General features: G+C 25.9%; 3 protein-coding genes and 2 long non-coding RNA genes across 6 annotated transcripts in view; 2 read left to right on the top strand and 3 right to left on the bottom strand.

The window, feature by feature from the left end:
- Positions 1 to 188: 188 nt before the first annotated feature.
- LOC127278384 (uncharacterized transporter YutK-like) lies at positions 189 to 4118 on the top strand. Its single transcript, XM_051300092.1, has 12 exons — positions 189 to 529; positions 1072 to 1119; positions 1294 to 1468; positions 1617 to 1788; positions 1980 to 2145; positions 2227 to 2421; positions 2508 to 2669; positions 2725 to 2818; positions 2910 to 3069; positions 3127 to 3295; positions 3497 to 3836; positions 3940 to 4118. The coding sequence occupies exons 1-12, from the start codon at positions 494 to 496 to the stop codon at positions 3993 to 3995; spliced, it is 1773 nt and encodes a 590-aa protein (XP_051156049.1). The 5' UTR covers positions 189 to 493; the 3' UTR covers positions 3996 to 4118.
- On the bottom strand, positions 4015 to 6148 carry LOC127278385 (ceramide-1-phosphate transfer protein). The gene is made up of 4 exons (XM_051300093.1): positions 5813 to 6148; positions 4800 to 5008; positions 4557 to 4732; positions 4015 to 4472 (listed from the first exon to the last, which is right to left on the bottom strand). The coding sequence occupies exons 1-4, from the start codon at positions 5938 to 5940 to the stop codon at positions 4350 to 4352; spliced, it is 636 nt and encodes a 211-aa protein (XP_051156050.1). The 5' UTR covers positions 5941 to 6148; the 3' UTR covers positions 4015 to 4349.
- Positions 6149 to 6673: 525 nt separating this feature from the next.
- LOC127278386 (uncharacterized) overlaps positions 6674 to 25515 on the top strand; it is a 201050-nt gene continuing 182208 nt past the window's right edge. The window contains exons 1-2 of one of the 2 annotated variants that reach the window (XR_007842485.1): positions 6674 to 6983; positions 7411 to 7733. Coding sequence is in view for 1 of the 2 variants with exons in the window: in XM_051300094.1 (XP_051156051.1) it covers positions 6780 to 6983; positions 7411 to 7674 (468 nt within the window). In the remaining variant the exon portion in view is untranslated. Of the gene's footprint in view, positions 6984 to 7410; positions 7784 to 25515 lie in introns of those variants that run through there. The other variant, XM_051300094.1, reaches the window with a different exon arrangement.
- LOC127278390 (uncharacterized) lies at positions 8070 to 9214 on the bottom strand. Its single transcript, XR_007842487.1, has 3 exons — positions 9147 to 9214; positions 8975 to 9067; positions 8070 to 8876 (listed from the first exon to the last, which is right to left on the bottom strand). It is a non-coding gene; the product is annotated as an uncharacterized LOC127278390 (long non-coding RNA).
- Positions 21125 to 22015, bottom strand: LOC127278389 (uncharacterized). Its single transcript, XR_007842486.1, has 2 exons — positions 21461 to 22015; positions 21125 to 21388 (listed from the first exon to the last, which is right to left on the bottom strand). It is a non-coding gene; the product is annotated as an uncharacterized LOC127278389 (long non-coding RNA).

Here is a 25515-nt window from a genome sequence, read left to right as displayed (position 1 = left end):
ATTCCTTCCTTTTTGAACAAAAAAAAAAAAATCAGCAAAATTTTTTGAAATAATTAAAAAATAAATAAAATAAGAACAATTGTCTAGTTATTCTATTAAATTTATTAATTCTGCGAATTTTTTCCTTATCAACACACCTGAAATGTCTATATAATCTCACATGATGGTAGATATAACATTCCCCAGTGTTGATTGTGGATTTGAAGGAAAATTCTTTCAATTTGTTATGCGAGAGTAGTTCTTTAGTGACCGTCGTGCTAACTGCAATAATGGATTATTAAAAGGGGAAAAAAAAGAAAAATTTTTTACATCCAAATTATGAAAACGTTGGAAAATAGTAAAAATTTTCAAAATTAGCCTCAAGTTTAGAAAGAAAAAAAAAATGTTATTTGGCAAAGTTATTTCAAGGTGTTTTAGTATAAATGTTAATTATAGAAATTGTCGCGCGACAAAAAATTAAGAACAAAAGAAATTTGTTTTTATCTGATTGACAATGGCAGCTGGTATCAGTAACGAAGCCTTCAGTGAGGTATATATATGATTTTAATGTACGATAATATAATTATAAAAACAATATAAAATAAAACAAATAATAAAAATTTTTTAAAAATAAATTTTCTAAAATAAAAATATCGGATAAACTATTAAAAAATATAAAATGAAAATAATAATTTATTTATATATTTTAAATTTTTATTTATAGTTTTTATGATAATAATAATTTATTTATATTTTTTAAAAATAGTTGTATAGAAAAAATGTAATACTTTTTATTTAAAATACTATATTTATATTTTCTTATCTAAATGGAATTTTGCATGAATATAATGAAATGTAATAACTAAATTTTGAATAAATTATATATTTGCAAATAAATCACAAAATGTAAGTATAATTTATTAATTTATTATTTCTTAGAAACCGTATAATTTCTTTGTTACCCGTTTATTAACCGATAATAAAGAGATAAGAAAACTATTAAGTAAAATTTAAATCATTTTTGTTTAAAAAAAAAGTTTATAATAAATAAAATTTACGTTTTATAATACAATTATTATATAAATATTTTAGGAATATGAGATTGATGGAATTAATTCAGCAACAAAATTTCAAACACAAGTATGTACATACTTAAATAATTTAGAATATAATAATTTTATATATTGTATAATATAATTATTTTCTAATTAATATTTTAATTATAAAATAAATTTAATTGAAAATTTTTAAAATTTTCTTTCTTTTTTTATGTTATATACATTAAATTTTCTTTTTTTATTTTTATTCAAAAAGATGTCGAAAGAAGAAAAATTAGATGAAAACGATGGAGTTTTTGATAAAGCAAAAACAGGATTCGAAGTGTTTCTTGAATCGCATCAAAAAACATTAAAAATATGTGGCTATTTGTTACTTAATCTAATGGTCGTAACATACGTGGCCTTCGCGGGTATTTACTGGCACAATAATTGTAGGTAGTATATTACAAAAAAAAAAAAAACTTTTAGTGCATTTAATGATATATGAATATAATAATTTAAATACAATTAATAATTTATATAATAATATTTTAAATATTATATGTATATTATAATACAAATAATTTTACCAATTTTCAGCAACAAATTGTGAATTGGAATGGTGTGATGGATATGGCATGCTTCTTATAATCATTGTGATAATCTACTCTAGTTTTTTGTATCATTCTCTATTAAAAAAGTACTTGAGAAAATTGATTTGCTCTGGGTTATTGTCACTTAATACCAGCATGAAAACTAATCGTCACAAACGGTACATTTTTTTTTAATTCGCCATAAATAATTAATTTAACATTTTAATTATAAATTATAAGGTGTAATATTAATAATAAAATAATTATTAATATTATTACTAATTTTATTGTTAATATTATTATTATTATTATTATTATTATTATCATACTCAATGGGAAAATTATTAATTTAAATAAATAATTTCTTCAGATATCTTCATTCATATGGGCAGGCATTAATTTATTTTACAATTTTAGTACTAATAATAGTATTTTTAATTTTTGACACCACTGGTGCACGTGAAAGATGGATTAGTTTTGGTGGTATTTTACTTATTGTAACATTTGGTTGGATTTTCTCAAAACATCCAAACAAAGTATGTATATTATTAAATAAATGTTGATTATTTATGGGAAAATTGAGAATATTATTAAAATTATTTTCAATTTTTCAATAGGTAAATTGGAAATCCGTAGTATCTGGAATAATAATTCAAATTTTATTTGGATTATTTACCATAAGATGGTCAATTGGACGTGCGATATTTCAATGTATTTCAAATAAAGTTGAAACATTTTTAAATTTCGTAAAAGTTGGTGCCAAATTTGCATATTCAGATCAATTAGTTGACAGTGGAATTTTCGTCTTTGCCGTCAGTATTTAATAATTAACGCATCAAAAAAAAAAAATTTAGAAAATTAATAATAATTTAAATAAAAAAAAAACTATTATCCCCAGGCACTACCCGCTATATTTTTCTTTGGATTTATAATACAAATGTTGTATCATTGTGGTATTTTACAAAAAGTAATTTTAAAATTAGGATGGTTACTTCAAAAACTCGTTGGAACAACTGCCTGTGAATCAATGAATGCAGCAGGAAATACTTTCTTAGGAATGGTAATTAATTTTTTCAAAGAAAATTACAAAAAAGTAATATAATTTTTTTTTTTAGACAGAATCTATTTTACTGATTAAACCTTATATGAGTTCTTTGACTAAATCGGAAATACACACCATAATGTGTTCTGGATTTGCATCCGTTTCTGGTTTGTCTTTAACTAAATATTACAAAAAAGGAATTATTTAATTTACATTTTTCTTTTGATAAAAGTTTGAAATATGAAAATATTTTTATAGGAACGACATTAGCTGCTTATATAGGATTTGGGGCAACGCCTTCGAATTTAATAACTGCTACTCTAATGGCTGCACCAGCATCTCTTGCATTTTCAAAATTATTTTATCCCGAAACTGAAAAAAGTCAAACTACTTTTAAAGAATTACCGGATTATAAATCGTAAGTTAGTTTCTTTTTTTTTGGAAGGATAATTTGATAATATATTTCTTATTCTAGGGAAGATGCAAGTTTATTAGATGCTGGAATTAGAGGAGCACTTAATGGAATACCTATTGTTTTAGGAATAACTGCCAATATTATAGCATTCACATCATTTGTTGCATTTTTAAACGCTCTGCTCTCTTGGATTGGTGGACTTGTTGGCTACAGTGAAATGACCTTTGAGGTATAGAATTTTTAATTTTTTAGATTTCGCGTCTGTCCGTCCGTCCGTCGTACATCATAGATAAGAATTTAAACTATTGAGACTGATGAAACTTAAGACTGTTGAGACTTTAGTTACTATTGAAATCGTTGAGAGTTGAGACTGAGGAAATTTGAGACTATATTGAGAATAGAATCAAGTATTTTTTAACAATATTTTTAGTTTCTTCTTTCGCGAACTTTTATGCCACTAAGTTGGATCATGGGAGTACCATGGGAGAGTTGCGGCGATGTTGGCAATTTAATAGGACTAAAAGTTGCAGTTAATGAATTTGTAGCTTATCAAAAATTAGGTGAATACAAATTAGAAGGGAGACTATCGCCTAGAACTGAAGCAATTGCAACTTTTGCAATTTGTGGTTTTTCAAATCCTGCATCATTGGGAATATTTGCTGGTGCATTAACAACATTAATGCCAGAAAAAAGATCACAAGTTGCTGAAGTTGCTATAAGAGCTGCAATTGCCGGAAGTATCGTTTGTTTTCTCACTGCATGCACCGCTGGTACGTAGGATTTTTTTTTCCTTTTTTTTTACAAAATACAATAATTTTTATTTTCCCTCAATTATATTTAAATCAATTTTGACATTTTTTGCAATTTTTTCAGGTATGCTTATGGATGAAACTTTTTACTCTGCTCATTCAAATGGAACAAAATCATAAACTAGATAAAAAAAAAATATTCATGTGTGTATATATATATTTTTTTAGAAGGCATATTTGACACCACAATAAATATAACAGATTTATACATATATATATAATAATAATAATTGCACTAAAATACATTCAGTCGTAATAATTAAAGTATGTTTTTAAAAAAAAATCCAATACTTAAGTGGTATAATATCAAACAATGATTTTAAATAAATAAAACATAAACTCCAAAAATTAAAATGTATATAAATTCTTATGCATTTTTTTATCACACGATTCACGGAATGTGTATCTTTTTTTTAAAAGTGTCCTTTGGTATACAAAAAACAAAAAAATTTTTTTAAAAATTTTTCACCATCATTATGGCAGTGTGTGCAACTCGTGCATTTCATAGAGTCTATGGGTTCGAGAAAATACCAATGATGTTACTTCCAATGTTTTTGGGAGTACCTCTATATTTTTTTCGACATGCTCTCCGCAAACCTAAAATTAAATATGAAAAAAAAATTTATGAAAAGAGCAAGAAATGTTAATGTATATTTATTAATTTTCAAAGAAAATAAATACCTTTTTAAATAAATTTTCTCTAGTTGGCATTGTATACATAGCAACAACGGCAGCTTTTTTAATAACCCACGGATGATGTTTGGCTAAAGTTTTATTATAGGCATTTTGGCAACAAGTTGAAGTTTTCTCTGAATCTGACAATTCACCCATTTGCTTGAGAAATTCAGAAATAAAGTCTGCAAAATAAAATAATTTTATTCATAGAGAAAAAGAAGTAATAATAATTAAAAATTAAATACTCACCTAAACCTCTATGAAGTCGTAAAAAAGTTCTAGCACCACTGACAAAATCTTTTTTCTCCAATAAATTATTACCTTTCTCATGTTCAATCATTGTTTTAATTGTTTGATAATTGTTTTGATCATTATCGAGAAGCTCTTGTAAAACATCAATTTTTTGCTTTAAATCAGAAGACACAAAACTGAAGACACTGCCCATAAGTTGAAAAAATCTATACAAGAAAGTAATTATTTTACAAAAAAAATGTATTTAAATTAATTCTATAAATAAAATTACATTTCTTCACTTAAACATATTTAAAAAAAAAATTTCTTTTTAAATTGTTCAATTTTAAAGATTCTAAATACATTCTTTTACAAACAAAAAAATATTTGAAAACACTTATAAGATTTACATTTAATGATAATATAAGGAAACTCTTTTTTATAACCGATAAAATTGCGATAATAATTCAAGGCACATTTTTTAAGATAAAAAATAAAAATTGTGCCAAAGATATAAACTATATTACTATATAATTCATAAATTTTCATTTTTTAATTCATAGAATAAATATTTAAATATGAAATAAATGTTTATTAAATGAATGTTTGAAAATAAAAACATTTTATTTTTAATAAATTTTTAAAAAAGGAATAAAATATACATGAAGGTCTAAATCTATTATAGAAATAAAGAATTACTATTTTTAGATATATCCGCGGAATAAAAAGTTGTAAATACTAAATGACTGATAATTTAAATAATACACACTAAAGGTAAAAGTCAAGTACAAAATAAATTAACTGTAAGATAAGATTGTTGAAACGCATTAAATTATAATATATAAATAGAATAGAGGAAATATTATTTTTTAATTATAAAGAAAAACGAATTTTAATTAATATAACATTTAGAAAAATACAATAGAAATGTCCTTTGTTTTAAATTCATTGTTTAATACGCTATATATATATATATATAATATTTATAACGTTAACAACAAACTTCAAAGTGTACAATAATAAAAACTTACTTGAACAACTCATGGTAAGCGTCCAAATATGCTTTAATATCCACATCATCTTCTTCAACGAGAGAACGATCAAAATTACTATGAACTGTGTGTAAATCAAAATATTCTATCTCTTGATTCTTCGACATTTTTTTTTTATATATATATTTTTAAATGCTAAATTGTAGACTAAATTTTATAACTAAAAAAAATCAAACTACTGTCACATGCAAATTTTTAACTGTACGCATATAAGATTTGCTACACTGTAAATTATAATTCAGTTCTCAGCGCCACGGATTGAGGTAGAATTATTTTTATAGGTATGTCCAAAGGATATTTGGAGGTTTTTTTGGAAATTAGGATATTCATTGAATGCCCTAGGAATGCCTATGACTATTCTAAAAACATCCTGAGGATATCCTAATTTCCGTGAAGGCACTGGATATCTATAGAATAACCTAAAATATCCGTTACTTTAGGGGTTTAAAGCCCTATTTTAAAAAATATGCTGCTTTGTTTTAATCGACGAATTTGTTTTTATATTTCGCCTATAAATATATAGGATCTTATACTTAATATTATTACGATTTAGTTTTCTAAAAAAAAACCCTTTAACTTTTATTTAAACAAATAAATTTACACTTTATTAATGTTATACATTTGTATCGACTGTCAAGTTGGCGCTGCAATGACTAACGGTCAAACAGTGAAGCTTCTACTTCAAAGAGGATAATAGAGAAAACTGCCGTATCATAAGACGGTACTTTTTTTTTATCGATGCATGGAAACTAGAGGAAACAAATTACCCAATTAAAAATGATGTTTTTCTTGTCCCATAAAATTACATATTTCCATACCCAACTCTGGTTAGATGAAACTATTTTTCAGATTCAGAACCCTGATATCTCGAATAATGTTGTGAATTTTTGTTATGGTTATGAAAAGAATTAAAATTTTCGTTCAATAAATTTCTTAAATAAACACAATGCCGCCGTCTGTTTATTCGACTGAACATAAAATATGGATAGTTAAACAACTATTGAGTGGACACAGTGCTAGAAAAGTGAGAGATTTATTTGCTGTTGAATTTCCCGAATCTCCAATTCCATCACTTCACACTGTACAAATATGCCTACAAAAATTCAATCAATTTGGTTGTATAAACAATGACCATAAACATGCATTACATGTAAGTTGAATTTTTCATTATTAAATCGAATTTTCATTAAAGTTTGTTGTCAAAAAAAAAAATTTAACGAATAACATAAATTGATATACAATTTTATGAAAACTTATTTTAGGGTTCTTTATGTGTGCAATGACGCTGACCTTGCTGTTATAAAAAAAAAGTTTTTCATTTCTTTTAAAAAAAGTTTTTTTTGTTCATATCTTAAAAATTCTTAGAACACCTACAGATGTTTTTCTTTGTAGAGTTTTTTGAGACCCATCTTTTCATCTATTGTCGTGACTTTTTGAATTATTTAAAAATCTTTATGTAACTGTTAAAAAAATCTCTATTTAATACCAATAATAGTAATAATAATAACATTTATAGTAATAGTAAAAATAATAACATTTCTAGTAATAGTAAAAATAATGTAAAAATTGTTTTTCAGAAAAAACGTGAAAAATATCTCTTGACTGAAGAAGTACAAACAAAAATTTGTGCAAGTGTTGAAGAAAATCCAAATATTACAAGTCGTGAAATTGCTGAGGAAATGGGAGTTTCAAAAACGTCTGTTTTAAAAACTCTCAAGGACGCTGGATATCATCAACGTCGAGAAAGTATACATTGTTCAGATGGAAAAAGTAAATTATTTCGTGTTTGGGCGAGGGGAGAACCATTTGAAATGGTTACTGTTCAGTACGATAAGGAATAAGATCAAAAACAAATAAAAAAAAATTTAACTTTTTATAAATTTATGAATTAATCAATAATGCGTAAGTGATGTATATGTTAAATACATATATAAAAAATATTGTAAATAATATTATTAAGGAAATATTATTTTATTTAATCTTTTAAGTCCATTTTTTCTGACGTTTCTTTTTCATTTAATAATGATAATAATATCTCAATAATAAAAGTTAAAGTAAATTTAATTTTAAGTTATTTAATTATTTTTAAGGACATGTAGGATAATTATTGATATAGGACAATGTTAATTTGTATTGAAAAAAATCTTTTTCTTCAATAATCATTTACGCAAAATAAAATACATGTTTTGAAATGTAGGATTTAAAATTTTTTATTTACCTAACATTTTAAGTACAATAATAAATTATGCCAGAAGAGAAATTCTTAAAATTAATGTTATTTTTGCTCAACTTTATGAATAACAACAAAATATTGTAAATTTATATAAGTAGTACATGTCGATTATAGTCAGCCGAAATATTTACATTTGTCGTAATGTGACATTAGTAGTAAAAGCAAGTTACAAGACAAAATTTTTCAATTTTTGAAATTTTTACAAGTGGTAAATGTCAGTTTTACTCAGACAACATTTTTTCTGGTTTTTATTGTTTAGAAGTAGTAGAAGACAGTTAGGGTAAGACGAAGTTTTTATTTTTTTTGCACTAGTAGTACAAGTCACTTTTAGTCAGACAAATAGTTATCATTTTTTTGAATAAGTAGTACAGACTCTTTTTAGTCAGACAATGCTTTTAATGTTCTTTTCAAATTAGTAGTAAAAGTAACTTTTAGTCAGACCAGCTAATTCCATTTTTGAAATTTTGTACAAGTAGTAAAAGTCCACTTTAGGCAGACAGAAGTTTATATAATTCCTGAAATTTTTTATCAGTAGTAACAATCAGTTTCAATCAGACAAACAACTGTACTTTTTGTTATTTAATATAAGTAGTAAATATCGATTTTAGTCAGACAATATTACAATACGGTTTTAATTTTCTCTCAGTAGTAAAATTCAGTTTTAGTCAGAAAAACTAATATAAATTAAAAATTTTTATAAGTAGAAAAAATTGTTTTAAGTCAGACAAACGTTTTAGTTAGCTCTTCCAATTGTTGTTGCGAATTTTATTTTTTCTCATACAACAAATATGCTAAATCCATAGCTGCAACCTGTAAAAAATTATTATTATTATTATTTTTTGTAAACTTAGTTTATATTAGTTTTTATATTATAAAAAATCATTAAATAATTATAAACATGGTTTTACATGAAAAATAATATTTAAATCCACATTGCAGTAGCCTTTAGCACTAAAGACAATTTCATTGTTAAGAAAGTATTCTGTAACTTCCAGATGTTCCTAAAAAGTCATTTAAAATAAATTATTCAATTGCTCTTAATTATACAAATTAAAATATCAAATAAAAATTACTAAATACCATTCTAATAAATCTGTTATCAATATGAAAATTTTCATTTAAAACACAATCAATAAATCGATTAGCCTGAAATTTAAAAATGAAAAATAGATTATTATTGTTGTTAGTACCTATTTATTATTTTAATTTATTTAATTTTAAACGAAAAATAAATTTAAAATATTAACTACCTCAGCGCAGCAAATGTGAAAAAATCTACACATAGTGATAAAATTTAAAATCATTGAACAGGAAGTAATTAAATATATAATGTCATAGTACATTTTGACATAGTACAAATTTAACATTATTTCTATTGCTGAATAATAAATGAAATAAATATGATTAAAACCATAAAGATCATTTAATTCAACAATAAATGTACAAATAAATTGATGTAAATTCTTTAAATTTTTAAATGTAATGTTATTTGGATTTTTATTAAAATTATCCCTCCAAATAAGTTTTGGTATTAGATTGTTATTTAGAATAAAAAATTTTTTATACAAAATATAGGCCTGATAACTGAAATACGTTGTTGAATACAATATGTATAAATTTAAAAATCTATTAACAAAATCTCCAAAATAATTTAACATATTAATGGAAGGATTTTGAAAAGTAAAATAAATAATTATTGATATTATATAAAAAATCATTCTTGCTTTTAAAAACCACCAATTTATATTTTCTCTTGGACAATTATATTGTTCGAAAATTGTATTCAATGTGAAAAGTTTCTTCTGATACTGAAAATAAAAATTTATACATTTAATTAATTTAAAGGAAATAAATTAAATTATTAAAGAAGAAAAAATAAAATCAATTTATATATAATAAAAATATAATACAATTTTTTATAATAATATAATCAATAATATATACTAACATTAAATAGACGATCTTGATGTCATATAATAATGAAGTGACTATTCATAAGATGCAATAAACTCAATAATTCTTGGATAAATAATATTAATGAATCAATTTCCAAATTGTTAATTAAATTAATAATCATAAATATTCTTTTATAAATATAAACGAAAAAACAAATGCACGACAATAGTGAAACGTATATTTTATTGTATACACGATATTGATGTTTGTTTGATGTGAATAATGGTATTAAACCAAAAAATTTAAAAATCACTGCAAATGAATATTGAATTTCCATAATAATAAATTATTTTAAATATTAAATTCGCAATAAAACAGCGTCAAAAGAGCGATATAAACTATAAAAATTTATTTTGCAACAAAAATACATTCATTTATTATCAAGTTAATGGATCATCACTATTTAACTAATAATTAAAGTTAATTTTATGTAATTTATATTTTCTTTTTTTAATCAAATTCTACATCTATATAATAATTGTTTCACTAAAATTTTATAGATTAATCAAATAATAATTAAAGTTAAATTTATAACTATTTTATGTTTTATTATTATTTTATTCATTATTATTATTGAAATATAAATTATTTTTTGATAATTAATTTATCTTTTATTGAAGAATTTGATAAATTTAAAATTATTAAAATTATATAAAGAATTTAACCTTCTATGTATAAAAGATATTAAAAGATATTTTAATATTCAAAATTAAGTGCAATTTAATTGAAATTAAGTTTCAAAGGAAAATTGATAAAAGTGATCCGATATAAGAAACTAGATTGGTTGGAATATTTTTCGTTAATAATCCTAAGCAACAAAGACAGATTACATTTATAAAGAAATTTAATTATTTTACATGGTAATTACTTTTTAAATTTCTCTTTCTTCTTCTTTTCTTCTCTTCTTCTTCTTCTCTCTAAAAAATTTTAAAATAGTATATACGAAAGGATGGTGAAAAAGTATTAAGATGAAGTAAAGTTGAAATTATTGATCGGCAGCTTTTTTCCATTCCCTTCAAGTATATATAAAAGGGGTTGGTGCTGGGGTTCGTTGAGAATTAAAGATGGCTGGAGTTTTTTCATTGTCTTAATAACCCCACCCACTCTTATCTCGACCCTTTCAAATTAGCAATACCCAAGGGGTGCTTTAAAAAAAGAAATGGCTGAATTATTTTTATTTAGCAAAAAAAATGGGTGACCATTTATTCTCTAAATATTGACCTATAAATAATCTATAGATACGCTAGATAGTTACCATATAGTTTAAGTATCTAGAAACTAGATAGTACAATCCTAAACTTTATAAATAGTCTAGATAGTTTCCAAACAGTTTAATTATCTAGAAACTACATAGTTTCCACATAGTTTAAATGTCTAGAAACTACATAGTTTCCACATAGTTTAAATGTCTAGAAACTTGTTGGTCGTAATGTTACATTTCTAGCTAGTTTTTGTATAGTTTGACTATATTGTATAGAAAATAGTAAGAATATCCAATGTAGCAGTATCCTTTTGAAAATTTATTAACCTTTTCTCAAGAATCCTTTGTTTTTGTAACGAGAAGAGAAGAGGAAAAATGAAAATATATATAGAGACAGAAAATATAGAGGAAGGAGATAGAAATAAGAAAGAGAATAAAAGATGTTTTTCTTGGACCATGTCTTTACAGAGGGTGAAAGAGAGAGGGGAGAGAAAGTGAGGAAAAAGGAGAAAAGCAAAGAGAAAAGCAAATGATAATGCTTCGTGTGGGAGGTAAATGGGAGGAAAATAGAGAAAACAGGGGTAGCAGGGGGGGGGGTTTAGATTGCCTGATGGCGAGGCAAAAGAAGGTGGGTAGGATGAGGCTAGTAATGCGAAAGGTATGTACGGAATCGCAGCTTGCTTTTGTTTTTCCCCGACTTTCACGACCTCTTCCTTCTTTTTTTTTTTTATACAAAAACTTAGCGAATTCTCAGTAGTCAATTTCTCTGTTGAGGTTCTGTTGTTATCACAATATATCTATATTATTATTGATAAGTTCTTAAAAAAAATTTTTTTTAACTTCATCATTTAAATCAAATAAAAAATTTTTATAATAACAAAATAATGCTAAAACAGTTATATTTTCATTATTACGTTTAATTATAAATATGCGAATCCTTCCTCCTTGTTTTAAAAACTAACTCAATAATTTCTTTCTCATTTATTTCATTGCCTACTATTTTTTTAAAGCAAAAAATACTTTTCTCAAATCATACTAACTGGAAACTAATTGGAAAATAAGTGAAAAATAACTTTTTTTGGATAGAATGTTTTCCTGGAAAATGAAAAAATCTTTCCTCCTGGTTTTAAAAACTAACTAAATAATTTCTTTCTTATTTATTTCATTGTCTACTTTTTTTTAAGTAAAAAATACTTTTCTAAAATTATTCTAACTAGAAACTAACTGGAAAATAAGTGAAAAATAACTTTTTTTGGATAGAATGTTTTCCTGGAAAAAGGAAAAAAAAATTAAAAACTAACTCAATAATTTCTTTCTCATTTATTTCATTGCCTGCTATTTTTTTTAAATAAGAAATATTTTTTTTAAATCATACTAACTGGAAAAAAAGTTGAAAAATATTTTTTTTTTGAAAGAATGTTTTCCTGGAAATGAAAAAAATTGGGTTGTTTTTTATGGCTGGAATATACTAATCCCCCATAATCGTAAATTTGGGTAATTTAATGATTCCGTTAATGAGATAAACGCGCAATTACATGCGAGTAAAGTGAGACAGACGGATGTGAATTATATTGAGAGAGAGAGTAGAGCTTTATGTGAACACCAGATGAATTGAATTAATTTTCCTTGTATAACTCGGACTATATATGTATATATAAACACATACCAAAATCAATTCCAATCGAATGGATATTATATTACATCGGAATTCATGAATCACTTTTCACATAATGCATGTACCTAAACATTGAATAATATATATTTTGCATCCGACATTTACATATTATCACGATGATCTAATATTTTTTTTTTCTAAAAATTGTATTCAAAAATGCACATTTTTTTATTGAACGATATTAAAAATTGATATTTTGGAAAAATTTGATTGTACAACATTACTATGTGACTGTTGAAATTGGACTAAATGTATTTATATGATATTTTTTGTTATGGTGGACACACAAGTTTGACCAGTATGCAAATTTATTATATATATATATGACCACCCCAAGATTAAAATTCGTTTCTAAGGGTCGACGATCCAACATCTGCCTTCCGCATTGTTACTCTTCAGATTCGCCCCTTGACCCTTTCCGGTTTGATTTTTTTTTTGAATTTCAATTAGAACTTGCTTCCTCAGATTCAATTGTTGCAAAAAAAAAATTAGCAAAATTTTTCAGCAAATTTCTTGTTTATATTTTTTATAAACATTTTATGAAGAATTTCATTAAACTAAAATTGGTCCTTTTTTTGAAATTTTGTGTTTAATTGAAGAGAATATATTGTGTCGAAGGGTGATGCGAGGGTTGTGTAATATGGAGTACCAGTAATCGCCCCCCTTCTCTCTCTCTCTCTCTCTCTCTCTCGCTAAATCCTCAGGCCCTTAAACTCGTGCCCGATCGAAATAGTTTTTCAATTTTCACGGTCGATTGAGTGTACACCCGCAGACCTGATCGCAATTTTCCCCACGTTTAGGTTTTCGATTATCCAGGAATAGCCTACGCGATGAAACAAATACGATGGAATCGACCGCGAAAACGGAACTTCTGCGCTTCTGTATATACATATATATATATATACTAATCACTTTAATTGCAGTGAATTATCGACGTATATCACTGCCTCAATAAAACAGACGATAATCGTTTATTATGTACTCTCCACCATCATCATATAAAAATTTTTTTTAAAATTCTTTCTGCAGAAAATGATAAATTTAAAACTTAATTTGTTTACTAAAAAATAATTTTTTTTAATAAATTATCTAAAAAACATTTTTCAATAAACAAATTAAATTTTAAAATTCTTTTTCGTAAATAGAAATACGATTTTCAACAATCTGATTTTTATTTGCAATTGATTTTTTTAAAATGAAATAATATATATATGTATACTCTGTCAAGACCACGTTGAGATAAATTATGATGCCATAAGGTAGAGCCGGAAGGCTAAACAAAAGGAGAAGATGACTCTTGAAAGGGTGAGAGGGGGGGGGGGACGGAAAATACTAAAGACGAGTTTTTAATTGTACCATAAATTTAAGGGGCCTTTGTTTTTAACGTCACGGGTACACCGCGAACTTTCCGCTCTGTAACTCAATGACCATTTTGCATATTATACTTTTAATATCTTTTTTCCACGTACTTTTGTGAAATTTTTTTTTTGAAACCTTTTTTTTTTTTTGTTAAAAATTTTTATTTTATTTATCAAATAAAATTTAAGGCCGTGTAATAAAACAAATGCTTAAATAAAAAAAAGAGAGAGCCGAGAGTTCATAAAGTATTGGAGAGTAAAAGAGGGGAAAATTTCCTAATTAAAACTCAAGTGAAACTATTTAAAACTTAAAAAGTTTTCAAAAGTACCAAAGCAAGTCTCGCACTCTCCCATTATCGCCTTTGGTCGCGTGAGGGGAGCTTTTACAAATTATAAATCTCTTTTTTTTGTGTGTGTGACAGTATCGCATTTCTTATGTAATCATTTAAAAGAAGTGATTTTCTTTATTTTGCATTTTTTTCTTTTTTTTTAATGCATACAGAGGCTCAGTGAGCACTAATACTGAGACTTATTTTAATGGTCTCCGACATTACATATAGCGTTGAACACGGGACGCAATTAGAACAGACCGTCTTAAGCTTGGCCATAGATTTTTCCGTCGAGCTACCCCGCTTAACAAGGAAAATTTAAAGGGAGTTTACGAGCTACTTGAGAGATGTCAGTCGGAATTTTCTTACAATTAGAATTTTATTCTTTCTTTTTCTGACTTCTAATGTATTATTTTTTTTTACTAAGTCTTCAGTACTCTAAGTAACTTTAAAAAACAAAATTTTCACAACTCATACAAATTGATACAATGAAGACTAAAAATTATGAAAAAAAGAGAATTCTAATCATTAAGAATAAAAAAAAATATATTCAAACTTGATGGAAAATTTCTACTGTACCGACTGTACAAGAAAGAAGGTCGTACGCCATCTCTTGTGAACTATAGGAACACATTTGTCATCTAGGGATATTTCATACCTACCGATAATGTAGAAGAATTTATAAGAAATTCATCTGATACATCAAAAGATGGCAGCAGTTTCATTAAAAAAGAATTAAAAATTAATTTTCGCCTGATAAATAACTTGTTACATTAAAATAATCACTTGTATTTAAGGATCAATTTTTCATTAATGGGAAATTTTCTAATAAAAAAACACCTATATTGACTACAACCAATTATACACTCGAGTGAGAATGTATGCCAATATACAGGGGCTATAATGAAATATATTTCAATTTTTTACAACATTAATAATATTATTTATTGCCTTGGTAAAATCAATTTTTTGCTAAATTTTTAATTGCATAATAAAATCAATTTTTTTTGCATAAATTTTTGATTTTCCATTAAAATTATATTTATATGATATTATGATATTCCAATTATTGTAGACATGAATGGGATAATAAATTTTAAATATATTAATTTATCTGTTCAATTAATTATTCCTATTTATATATAGAAATAATTTTCTGAGATTTATTATATAAAATATTAATTTTACATTTGGAATTTTGGAATAATAATTTAGTTGAGGAAATTTTCAATTTTATGCGCGACATCAAAAAATAATGCAATAAAGTATATTATTATATTGACAAAAGTGTCAGATTCATGAAGTCTAAGTAGATAATTAATTTTTCAAAATGACGAATTTCTATATTTATATAATAGAAGTTACTTCCTGGATTTAATTTAATATTTTGCAATTTTATATAAAATAATTTATTATCAATTAATTATAATATATGCCATATAACAAATAAGAATAATGAACTTTTGAAAGATGTAAAATTTATATCGACGTTTGATATTATCCTTTTTTCATAATTATTATAATTACAATTTTTATTATTATTATTAATATTTTTATTATTATTATTATCTTTTGTAATTAAAAAGAAAACGATCATAAACATAACCTAAAATTTATTGATTCTTAGGTCCCTCTTTTTTATAATAAAAATGATCATAAACATAACCTAAAATTGATTGATTCTTAGATTTCTTTCTTAAGAGCACGTCTCACATATATGCATTTGTATTTCCTTTAAACTTTGAAGGAATTCTATATTTGAAATGGAACAATAAGAGTCATGTAGACTATTAAAACGAGGAAACGACATCTATAAAAATTTCAACCCCCTCAACCCTTCACCTTCTGTTCTCTTCTAAGCACGGCTAATTCAAAATGGCGGCCTCCGCTTCTATATCATTCTCAACCCCAGGCCGTTGCTCGGGGCTCAAGAGGGGTGGGGCCTCCCAAAGTATGGCGCTCTCTCCCTTCATCTCAGAACTTCGCCAAATTGAAATCCTGCATTTTCCCCGGGAAGCGCGCGACGGCTTATCTCGAAGTTGGAGCTTTGCCGGGATAATTCTTGCCCCAGCCATATAGAGAGAGAGTGAGAGAGAGAAAGAGAGAGAGAGAGAGAAAGTCGATTCGCCGCCGCCGTCGCTGCCGTCGTTGAACGAATTTCAAAGCGAAATAGCGCCTGCCACCCTCCCACCCCCTTTTTAACCCTATAATACTATATAACACACTGAAAACGAGATATTCACCAAATCACTCTACATTTATTTCTAAAACTCTCTATATGTATATATTTGTCGCAAGTAAATGGTTTCACCTTCAAACGTTTACCAGATTTAAAATTTTATATATAACATTACTAAATTACAAAAACTGTCGTTGAATTTTTCTGTTTTGATAAAAATTCGATGACGACTCTTTACACAAATACACAAAAAAAATTTAAACTTTATTTGAAAAGTGATTTTTAATTACAATTATTTTTTTCTCATATTTCAACATAATATTTTCTTTACCTATTCGAATATTTATTCAATTTTTATGCAAAAAAAAATACTTATTATTTATTTAAATAATAATAATTTCATAAATTTTCAAATTTTGGCGCTATTATTTAAGTTGGCAGTACCGTTCCAGTCGACAGAACACATGTTTTTATTTTTCTAACCTAAAAATCTACTCTAATCCCAAACTTTTTCTGTGTGCACATAACAATTTATTTTAACAGAAAACAATTTTTGAAACTTTATCAAATTCTTTGGGTAATTTATGAAATGTAACATAAAAAAATATTATTATTGGTGTTTTTCCTAACTCATCACACAAATGAATGTTTTTACTGAAACTAATTTTTTTTTACAAAATTATATTAAAAATATATTATTATTGGTATTTTTCCTATATTCATCACATATACCAACTACATTATAAATTTTTTTTTATCCAATAAATAAGACATCTTATTTTTTAAATTTGTCATCTCATTTTTTTTTATTTTATTAAATAAATAATAATTGAATTGCATGAGTGTAAAATGAAAATTTCAAGTATTTTGAATGATTTTGAATAATTTGAGAGGAAATTGTATTATTGATCTCGACACAATATATATAAGGGATGATAATTAGTAGGTATATATGATATATATATGTGAAATGAGTAAATGATGATGCGGATTTAACGATCGATGAATTTCTCGCGTTGAAGTGCATATTGCGAATTAACCGGGAATCAGTGTGGTCGACACATTATTTGTTATTCACCAGAAAGGAATGTGAGTTTTGGTGCGGGGAAATACACGTTCATCCGAGAAATTTCAACAGCCTCCCAGATTTCGTGTCCCGCTTGCTCTGACCACTGAAAGTCTCAAATTCCACGGGAAATAGTTCTCAAATTAACGAGCGCTTTTCAAAATCCTTCGCGTATATATGAACTATAATTATATGTATATACATGATTAGAAACACAAATATTTTACCTAGTTTTTTTTTTGGTAATTCTTTCTTTTTTTAGATATTTAAAAAATTCAATTTTTTAATGGTTTAAAAAATTGATTTATTTTTATTACAAACCAATTATTATTTAACCGTACTATAAATTAATCCTTGTGATTTTGATCCATAATTAATAATAGATGATTAAAATTTCTTTTTTAATTTTCTCACCTTTTACAGTTTTTCCATAATAATTTAATCCAAATTGTATATTTATATATATTAATTTATAAGAGACACATTATACTTTTGAAAGATTGTAAAACATAAAATTGTCGTCGAGAATAATTAAAAAATATTTTTTATTAAATGAGAATTGTAAAAAAAAATCAAAATTTTACTTATAAATAAATAATTAAACTAAAAACAGCACGACTGCTGACGGGTTAAATAAACAAATATTCAAATTAAAGAAGGGAAATGCAAAAAAAGGAAATAAAAAAAATGGAAAAATGAAAATTAAATTTAACTGTATAATAATCTTAAGTATAGAAATTGATCAATATGTGTAATGGCAACGAAAATTAAAAATATAATTATATATGCATATCTCTTATATATGCAATGGAATTTAAGACGGTTTCGCGGAATTAGCGTGAATTTTTACGCACCTCTCGCGGCGTACTGACCTCGCCCTTATTTTTCAACTCCATTCTATTCTTTCCCCTTTACCTCTACACCCTCGCAGTTGTCTACCAAGGAATTTTTACGATTCTGCGCGGAAAAATTCTTTTTTACATCAGTTAGGAGCGTGCGCGACTCTAATTTTTAACCCTTTCATCGCACTTCTTTTTACCGCGTTCGAATATCATTATTTTCTTGAAATCTATATATATGTGTTTATATTCAAAAGATGCAACATGAAAGTTGTCCACTTTATGATTTCTTGAAAAATATACAAAGAAATAAAAATTCCTTTTTCTGCTTTGTATATTTTTTCACTATGCTGTTATATTTTTTAGAAGAGGATAAAAATTGGTTATTTTGCTATTTTAAAGAACATTTTGAAAATTCATCAACATTTTGAGACTTATTGAGATATTAAATAGATATTTTAATATTGGTCCTTTAGATTGTTTGACAATTTTCCCCACATGAGGAAAATCCCCACATCTCTTTAATCCCGCCACATATATACACGAAGCAAGACTTGTTGGATTTCAGAGATTTGTTGGATTATTGGATATCTTTAATAGAAATATATAAAAGCATCAAAATTATATTGAAGTTAATAATCTTTTATATTTATTAATATTTTGCACAAGAGAGTTGTCAATTTTAATTTAATTTTAATGCTTACAGAATTTAATGCTAATGATTATAAATATTATAAACCCAGTGTGCAAAAAAATATACCTAATGTTTCAATGATATTTTCAAATCATTTTCAGAACGTTATTCGATCCCACCGCTGTCACGTAATAGAAAATTTCTATTTTGATAAAAAACAGTAAAGTAAACAAGAATGTTAAAAATATAAGAAATCCCACCGCTGTCACCTAATAGAAAATTTATATTTTGATGAACTGCGCAGCAGTAAAGTATAAAAGAATGTTAAATTTAAGAAATCCCACCGCTGGCACCTATAATAGAAAATTTCTACTACATTATATTCTTATCATTCTTATCTTATATTCTTCATCATTTTTTATAATTAAAACAACTTCTTTAAAATTTTCATAATTCATCATCAGTTGATAATTTAGAAATTTTCCATTATCTCATCCTTTAGAACATCAAAATCCGCAATGGATCCTTCTTGCATGTTAAAGAAATCCTTAATTCAGTTCCTTTGAACCTTCTTGACTGTATTATATATAGCCAATTTCTTGTACCCTTGTAACTCAAGAGGATTTTCGAGGGTGAAAATGATTTGGGTAACCCCCGCGAGGCAATAAATTTGTTCTTCATTCTGATGTACGAAATTCTAAATTCTCTGAATATGTTACATCTATATGAAACTCTTTCGTGGTATAAGTTTTGGTTGAGTATGAGGTATATAAATTCGCCTCGCGGAATAAGGATCGGGCCATGTTTAACCCCCCTTTCAGACGTCGCTCGGGTATACCCTAGGCAAGTAGGTATGGGAGAGGGTGGAAAGGTTCGTTGGAGGTCGTCGGATGGTTTTCACCCAAAGTGGAAGGAGGCACCTTCTTGGATCAATAAATGATTTAACATTCACAAAATGGCGGGCCACACCGTCGGGTTCCGTAGAGGCGGAGAAATAATATAATCTACCTTAGACTCTCTCTCGGCTGCTTCTACTTCCACCCTCAACTCGCGGGTTCACCCCTCCAAACTAACCTCCACCCTTAGGTTGTTTTCCTTCTCTCTCTCTCTCTCTCTCTCTCTCTCTCTCTCTCTCTCTATCTCTCTTTCTCTTCTTCAACCACCCTCTTATTCCTCCCATACCTCGACACCGTCAGCATAGACTTTGGAGAACTCCCTTAATACCTACGTGGTTTCTAACATCGAAGAAGGTACCTATATATATATACCCGGTTCGGTACCATTAGACTATTCGAATCTCCGACTTTTCAGATGCCACGAATAGTTCTCAATATATGCCTCCGCATGAGAGTGTAGTGGATTCTATTCTGCCCCAAATCCATGTCTGGGTCTGCATACTTCTCTCTTTGGAGGTTAAATAGGAGATGTTGGACTATAGTTTAATAGATATTTGTTTTCACTTTGCAGTATATATTATAACTTATGTATTTAAAACAAAATGAAATGAAATAAATTTTCCCTCTAAGGTGATAAATTTTTAATCATCTATTCTTTTCTATTAAACAGAAATTGAATAATCCTAATATCTAGGTGTTAAATTTAAGGAATCCCACCGCTGGCACCTAATTGAAAATTTTTGAAGAAATGTTCAGCATCTAAAGCATAATGAAAAATTTAAATCCCACCGCTGGCGCCTAATAGAAAATTTCTATTTTAAAGAACTGTTCAGCAAAAAAAGAATTGAAAGTAAGGAATCCCACCGCACTTGAAAAAAAAACAGTATAGTAAAGCAAAAGAATCAAATCAAATAATATTCGCATATTTTATTTTATATAATTTTATTATTTGTATGATTATAAGTATGAACATAAATATTATCCGTTTATACAGATTCCATATGTATAAGTTGGTGGTTCTAATTGACAAATTCCACAACAATAAGTTCTTGTATCATGAGGGCTACATAGACCACCATTCACAATACATTGCGCATCTGAGAAGTTCATCAACATAATGATTTTTATAAATATCATTAATAATCCAATTAATTTAAAATTGACCATGGTGTTTAGAAACAAATTTTATCTACAAAAAAAAATAAAATTATCAAGTGCAAACTTGACTTAAATATTTTTACTGAATTAAAAATTACATTACCTTATTATCCGGTTATATCACAAAAATTATAAGAACAAAAAAAAATTGGTGCTCTCGGTCACGGTTTTTATATACATATTGTTTGTCTTCGTTCTTAAAATTACAAATTTTTACAAACTTAGATTATAAATGTTTATTTAATTGTTTAAACATATGAAATTGTGGCGCAATGAAGATTATCTTACCTTATTTTTTAGATATACATTTTTTGAAATTTAAAAAAAAAATTTATTTAAATTTCATAGTGACAAAAAACTATTGCGTAAACAATTAAATAAAATGATTAACATTCGTTTTAAAATCATCAAAAATTTTATTTATGAATTTTTCCCTATAATTTTAGAATATAACAATAATATAAACCGTTTTAATGGAGTGCTGATAAAAAAATGACATTTCTTTATTTATAACATTCTGATAAGACTGATGCATATACACTTGAAACAACACGCACAAAACTTTTTTATTGAGTAAAATTAAGTAAAATTATTTATTATGTTAAAAGTATATTTTCTATAATATATAATATTATAAGAACTGGTATAATTATAGTTAAAAGAATAAAATTATCATAAAATAGATATTGAATTTTTTTTTATACAATATCCAGATGGCCAATGTCGTTGATGATAACAAAATCCAGAACAGCAATTACCCATACTTCCATCAATTTTACATGTATGTCCATTTGAAAGACATGAATTTGCCACAGTGGAACGTGCCACTAACATAATGATTGCTACGATCAGCATTATAAATAATTCAATTGATTTGAAACTAAACATTTTGGTTTTTTATTTCTGCAATATTAGTAATCCAAAATTATCAAATTATTTGTAAAATTTAAAAAAAATTATTTATATGTAATATAAATTATATGTAATATAATATTATTTTTTCCATATCATTCCGAATCAATATACGTTCAATTATTATTTTTTTTTTTAAGATCGATTATTAATTACTTTATTAGAAATATTATTTTATATGATAAAAAAATTATTATATACTTACAAATTAGGTTTAAATACTAAATGAAAAAAATTTCAACTAACCGTAAATGCAATAATGCAGTAAAAATTAAGAACATTAATGTAAAACATCAAAAAATAAGAAGTCTTTATATACTGAGCAAATAATTAAACAAATGCAATTCATTATTTGATTATGATAAATTAACTCTCCAGAATTGGTAAAATATTTTAATTTTTAATCCCAAAAATGTTTTAACTGAATTATTTTTTTATTAATAAATATATTTGAGTTATACAAGAAAACGTTGCGGTTAATTTTTTTTTTCAAAACTATACTGAAAAAAAATTTATTTGATTCAAATCATTTTGGTTACTCGATTATTATCAAATAAATATTTACTTGAATCAAATAATTTTTATTTGTATCAATAAATTTTTTTTTCAATGTATTTCTTCTGCTTTTTCTTTCTTTTTACATTTGATAGCAAATATATATATAATTATAACTTGATGTATATACTCAGAACACACAGTTGATTTTTAAACTTTTCGCACAGATGGTTAGATTAAATAAAAATAATATAGTAGAAACATATTTCTAAGAAGTGCAATTTTCTATTTTTACTATTACATTCATTAATCATTTGAAACAATAAACTAGGAGGAAAATTAAAATTACAAAAAAAAAAATTTCTCGCACATAAATTGGTATAAAATGGCTATATACATCTAGTAATCTACAATTTCCCTTCGTATCTTCTATTGAGTTCGTTTGCAAATTACAGTAAGAAAATTATTTATATATAATTTATAATAAAACAAAGATTAAATAATAAATTTATTCAAATATATATTAAATTATATTTTTGTATAAAAAAAGAATTTATTTTTTTTTCTACAGTAATAAAACCATAAAATGAACGGTTTCAAATCATTGGGATTATTGATGACAATAATAGCAATGATGATTATGTTTATAGCACCTACTGCTATTGCCGAATGTATTGCAAATGGAAAGAAATGTCAATCTGATGGAAGTTTAGGTTCATGTTGCTCAAATTTTTGCCTCCAGAAGAAAGGACAGAAAACTGGTAAATGCAGTAAAAAGTAAAAAAAACATTTTTCCAATCATTATTATAATATAATATGGAAATTGGAAAAAATTATTTCAAAACTGTAATCAATATTGCAAAATATTTCAAAATGTATAAATAAACAATATGTAAAAATTAATTTTATCCTCTATTTATTTCTTTTCTATTTATTCTCTTTTTTTTGTTAAAAATGATAAATTTAATAACGGTTGCTATAACTGTTACCATGGAAACCATACGAGTGTACGACGGACAGACGGACGGAAGCCAAAACGAAATTATAATGCTTTCGGGCCTCAGCCACAAACCCCTAAAAATTAATAAAAATTTTTAAAAAAATAAATGTGTATTAGTATTCTTATTCTCTTTCATTTTCTTTATCATAAATGGTATTATAAATTAAACGTAAATATCTGTGATAAAAAAAATTATTTCTGAATATTAACAACAACAATAATACTTATTTCCGACTTTATTGAATCAAAATATTCCTTATTGTTATTAAAAAATTATCCGTCTTATTTTTAAAAATATTTGTATACATATATAAGAGAAAAATTACCTTATGTTTACCTGAAGCATTTATATATAAATGAAGTCATTGTTAAAAAATAGTTTCATTCTTTTTTGTTTCTTTATTTCCAAAGTTTAGTTGTTTTAAACAAAAAAAATTTTTTTTTTAATTTATCCAAATTTTCAAAATGACTGTTAAGTTATACAGCATATTTTTTCTGTTATTGACTACATTAATTGTTGAAACTATTTCTGATCCATGCCTTATGAATGGACTCAAATGTTTTCCTGACGGAAGTATTGGTATCTGCTGTTCGGGATTTTGTAATCAACAACCACGATTTGGACATTTTGGATATTGCACACCACGTTAAATTATAACTGAAATTTTTTTTTTAATACGTATGTGTATTTTACATAATTTATAAAAAAAAAATTATTTCTATTAAAAATTATTAAAATTAATTACTATTATTATTAAAATTATTTCTAATTAATAATTAAAAATAAAAAAATATATTCATTAAAAAATGACATAGGAAGCAAAAAACAAAAATTGTAGGTTATGTTTATGATTGACTCCAAACTATCATAAACATAACCTATAATTATTTTGCTTATTTCTTTCTATAGAATGTGGTTTTAATTAACATTGATGAATTTTAATTTTGCAGACTATACAAAACCGAATGAAATAAAATGTAATAAGCCAAATAAATTTTGCAAGAAAAAAAATAATACTACATTATCAGTTATCTGTAACTCTATAGAAATAAATTTTAAGTAACAAAAGTCTCATTTTATTATTCAAATAATATTTGTATTATTAAAAATTAAATTAAATAGTTTCAAGTTTGTGTCACACTCTCTGCTTAATATATCAGCAGAAAATTCCTTTTTTTTTGTAAATTTTTTCATTTTTTTTCTTCCAAATAGGGAAATCGACATCTTAAGACTATGAGGAACATCGTACCAGGAATATTTTACCCTAATGGGGCAGTAAAGTGGATTTTAGGATGGGCTGTAGCATAGCGTTCGGCTTCAGGGATGCTAGACGTACAAGATCCCTAAATATTAAGAGGGCATTAACGTGGGCGGCCATTTTGCATCCCACCAAAACCCCACTCTCCTACTTTCATCTCCAACAACTTCTGGACTACCAACGAAGCGCTAGATACCATATAAGCGAACCTTCTCTAGCGTATATTATTATATTATAAGGGTGTACTCGCCTCCTAACTCCCCCCCTCCTTGCCCCTCGTTTTCATCGTCTCATCCTCCTAAAACTTCCACCCCCCCCTCCTCCTCCCACAGGTCCCCGAACCCTTCTAACCTCTGCGAAATTCCCCTTTCCTTCGTAGAGAAAGCGTTCAAAGTACCTTGCAAGATTATGGAAATCGTAATAGGCATTAAAGACCCTGTAAAATGAAAAATATGCCCCAGTGAACGTATTTTATGTTTAATTAATTTTTGG

This window comes from Leptopilina boulardi, unplaced genomic scaffold (genome assembly GCF_019393585.1).
Source record: "Leptopilina boulardi isolate dan_hultmark-lab unplaced genomic scaffold, ZJU_Lbou_2.1 LbouV2_202, whole genome shotgun sequence".
NCBI classification, from domain to species: Eukaryota; Metazoa; Arthropoda; class Insecta; order Hymenoptera; family Figitidae; genus Leptopilina; species Leptopilina boulardi.
This window is presented reverse-complemented; position numbering and strand designations above follow the sequence as displayed.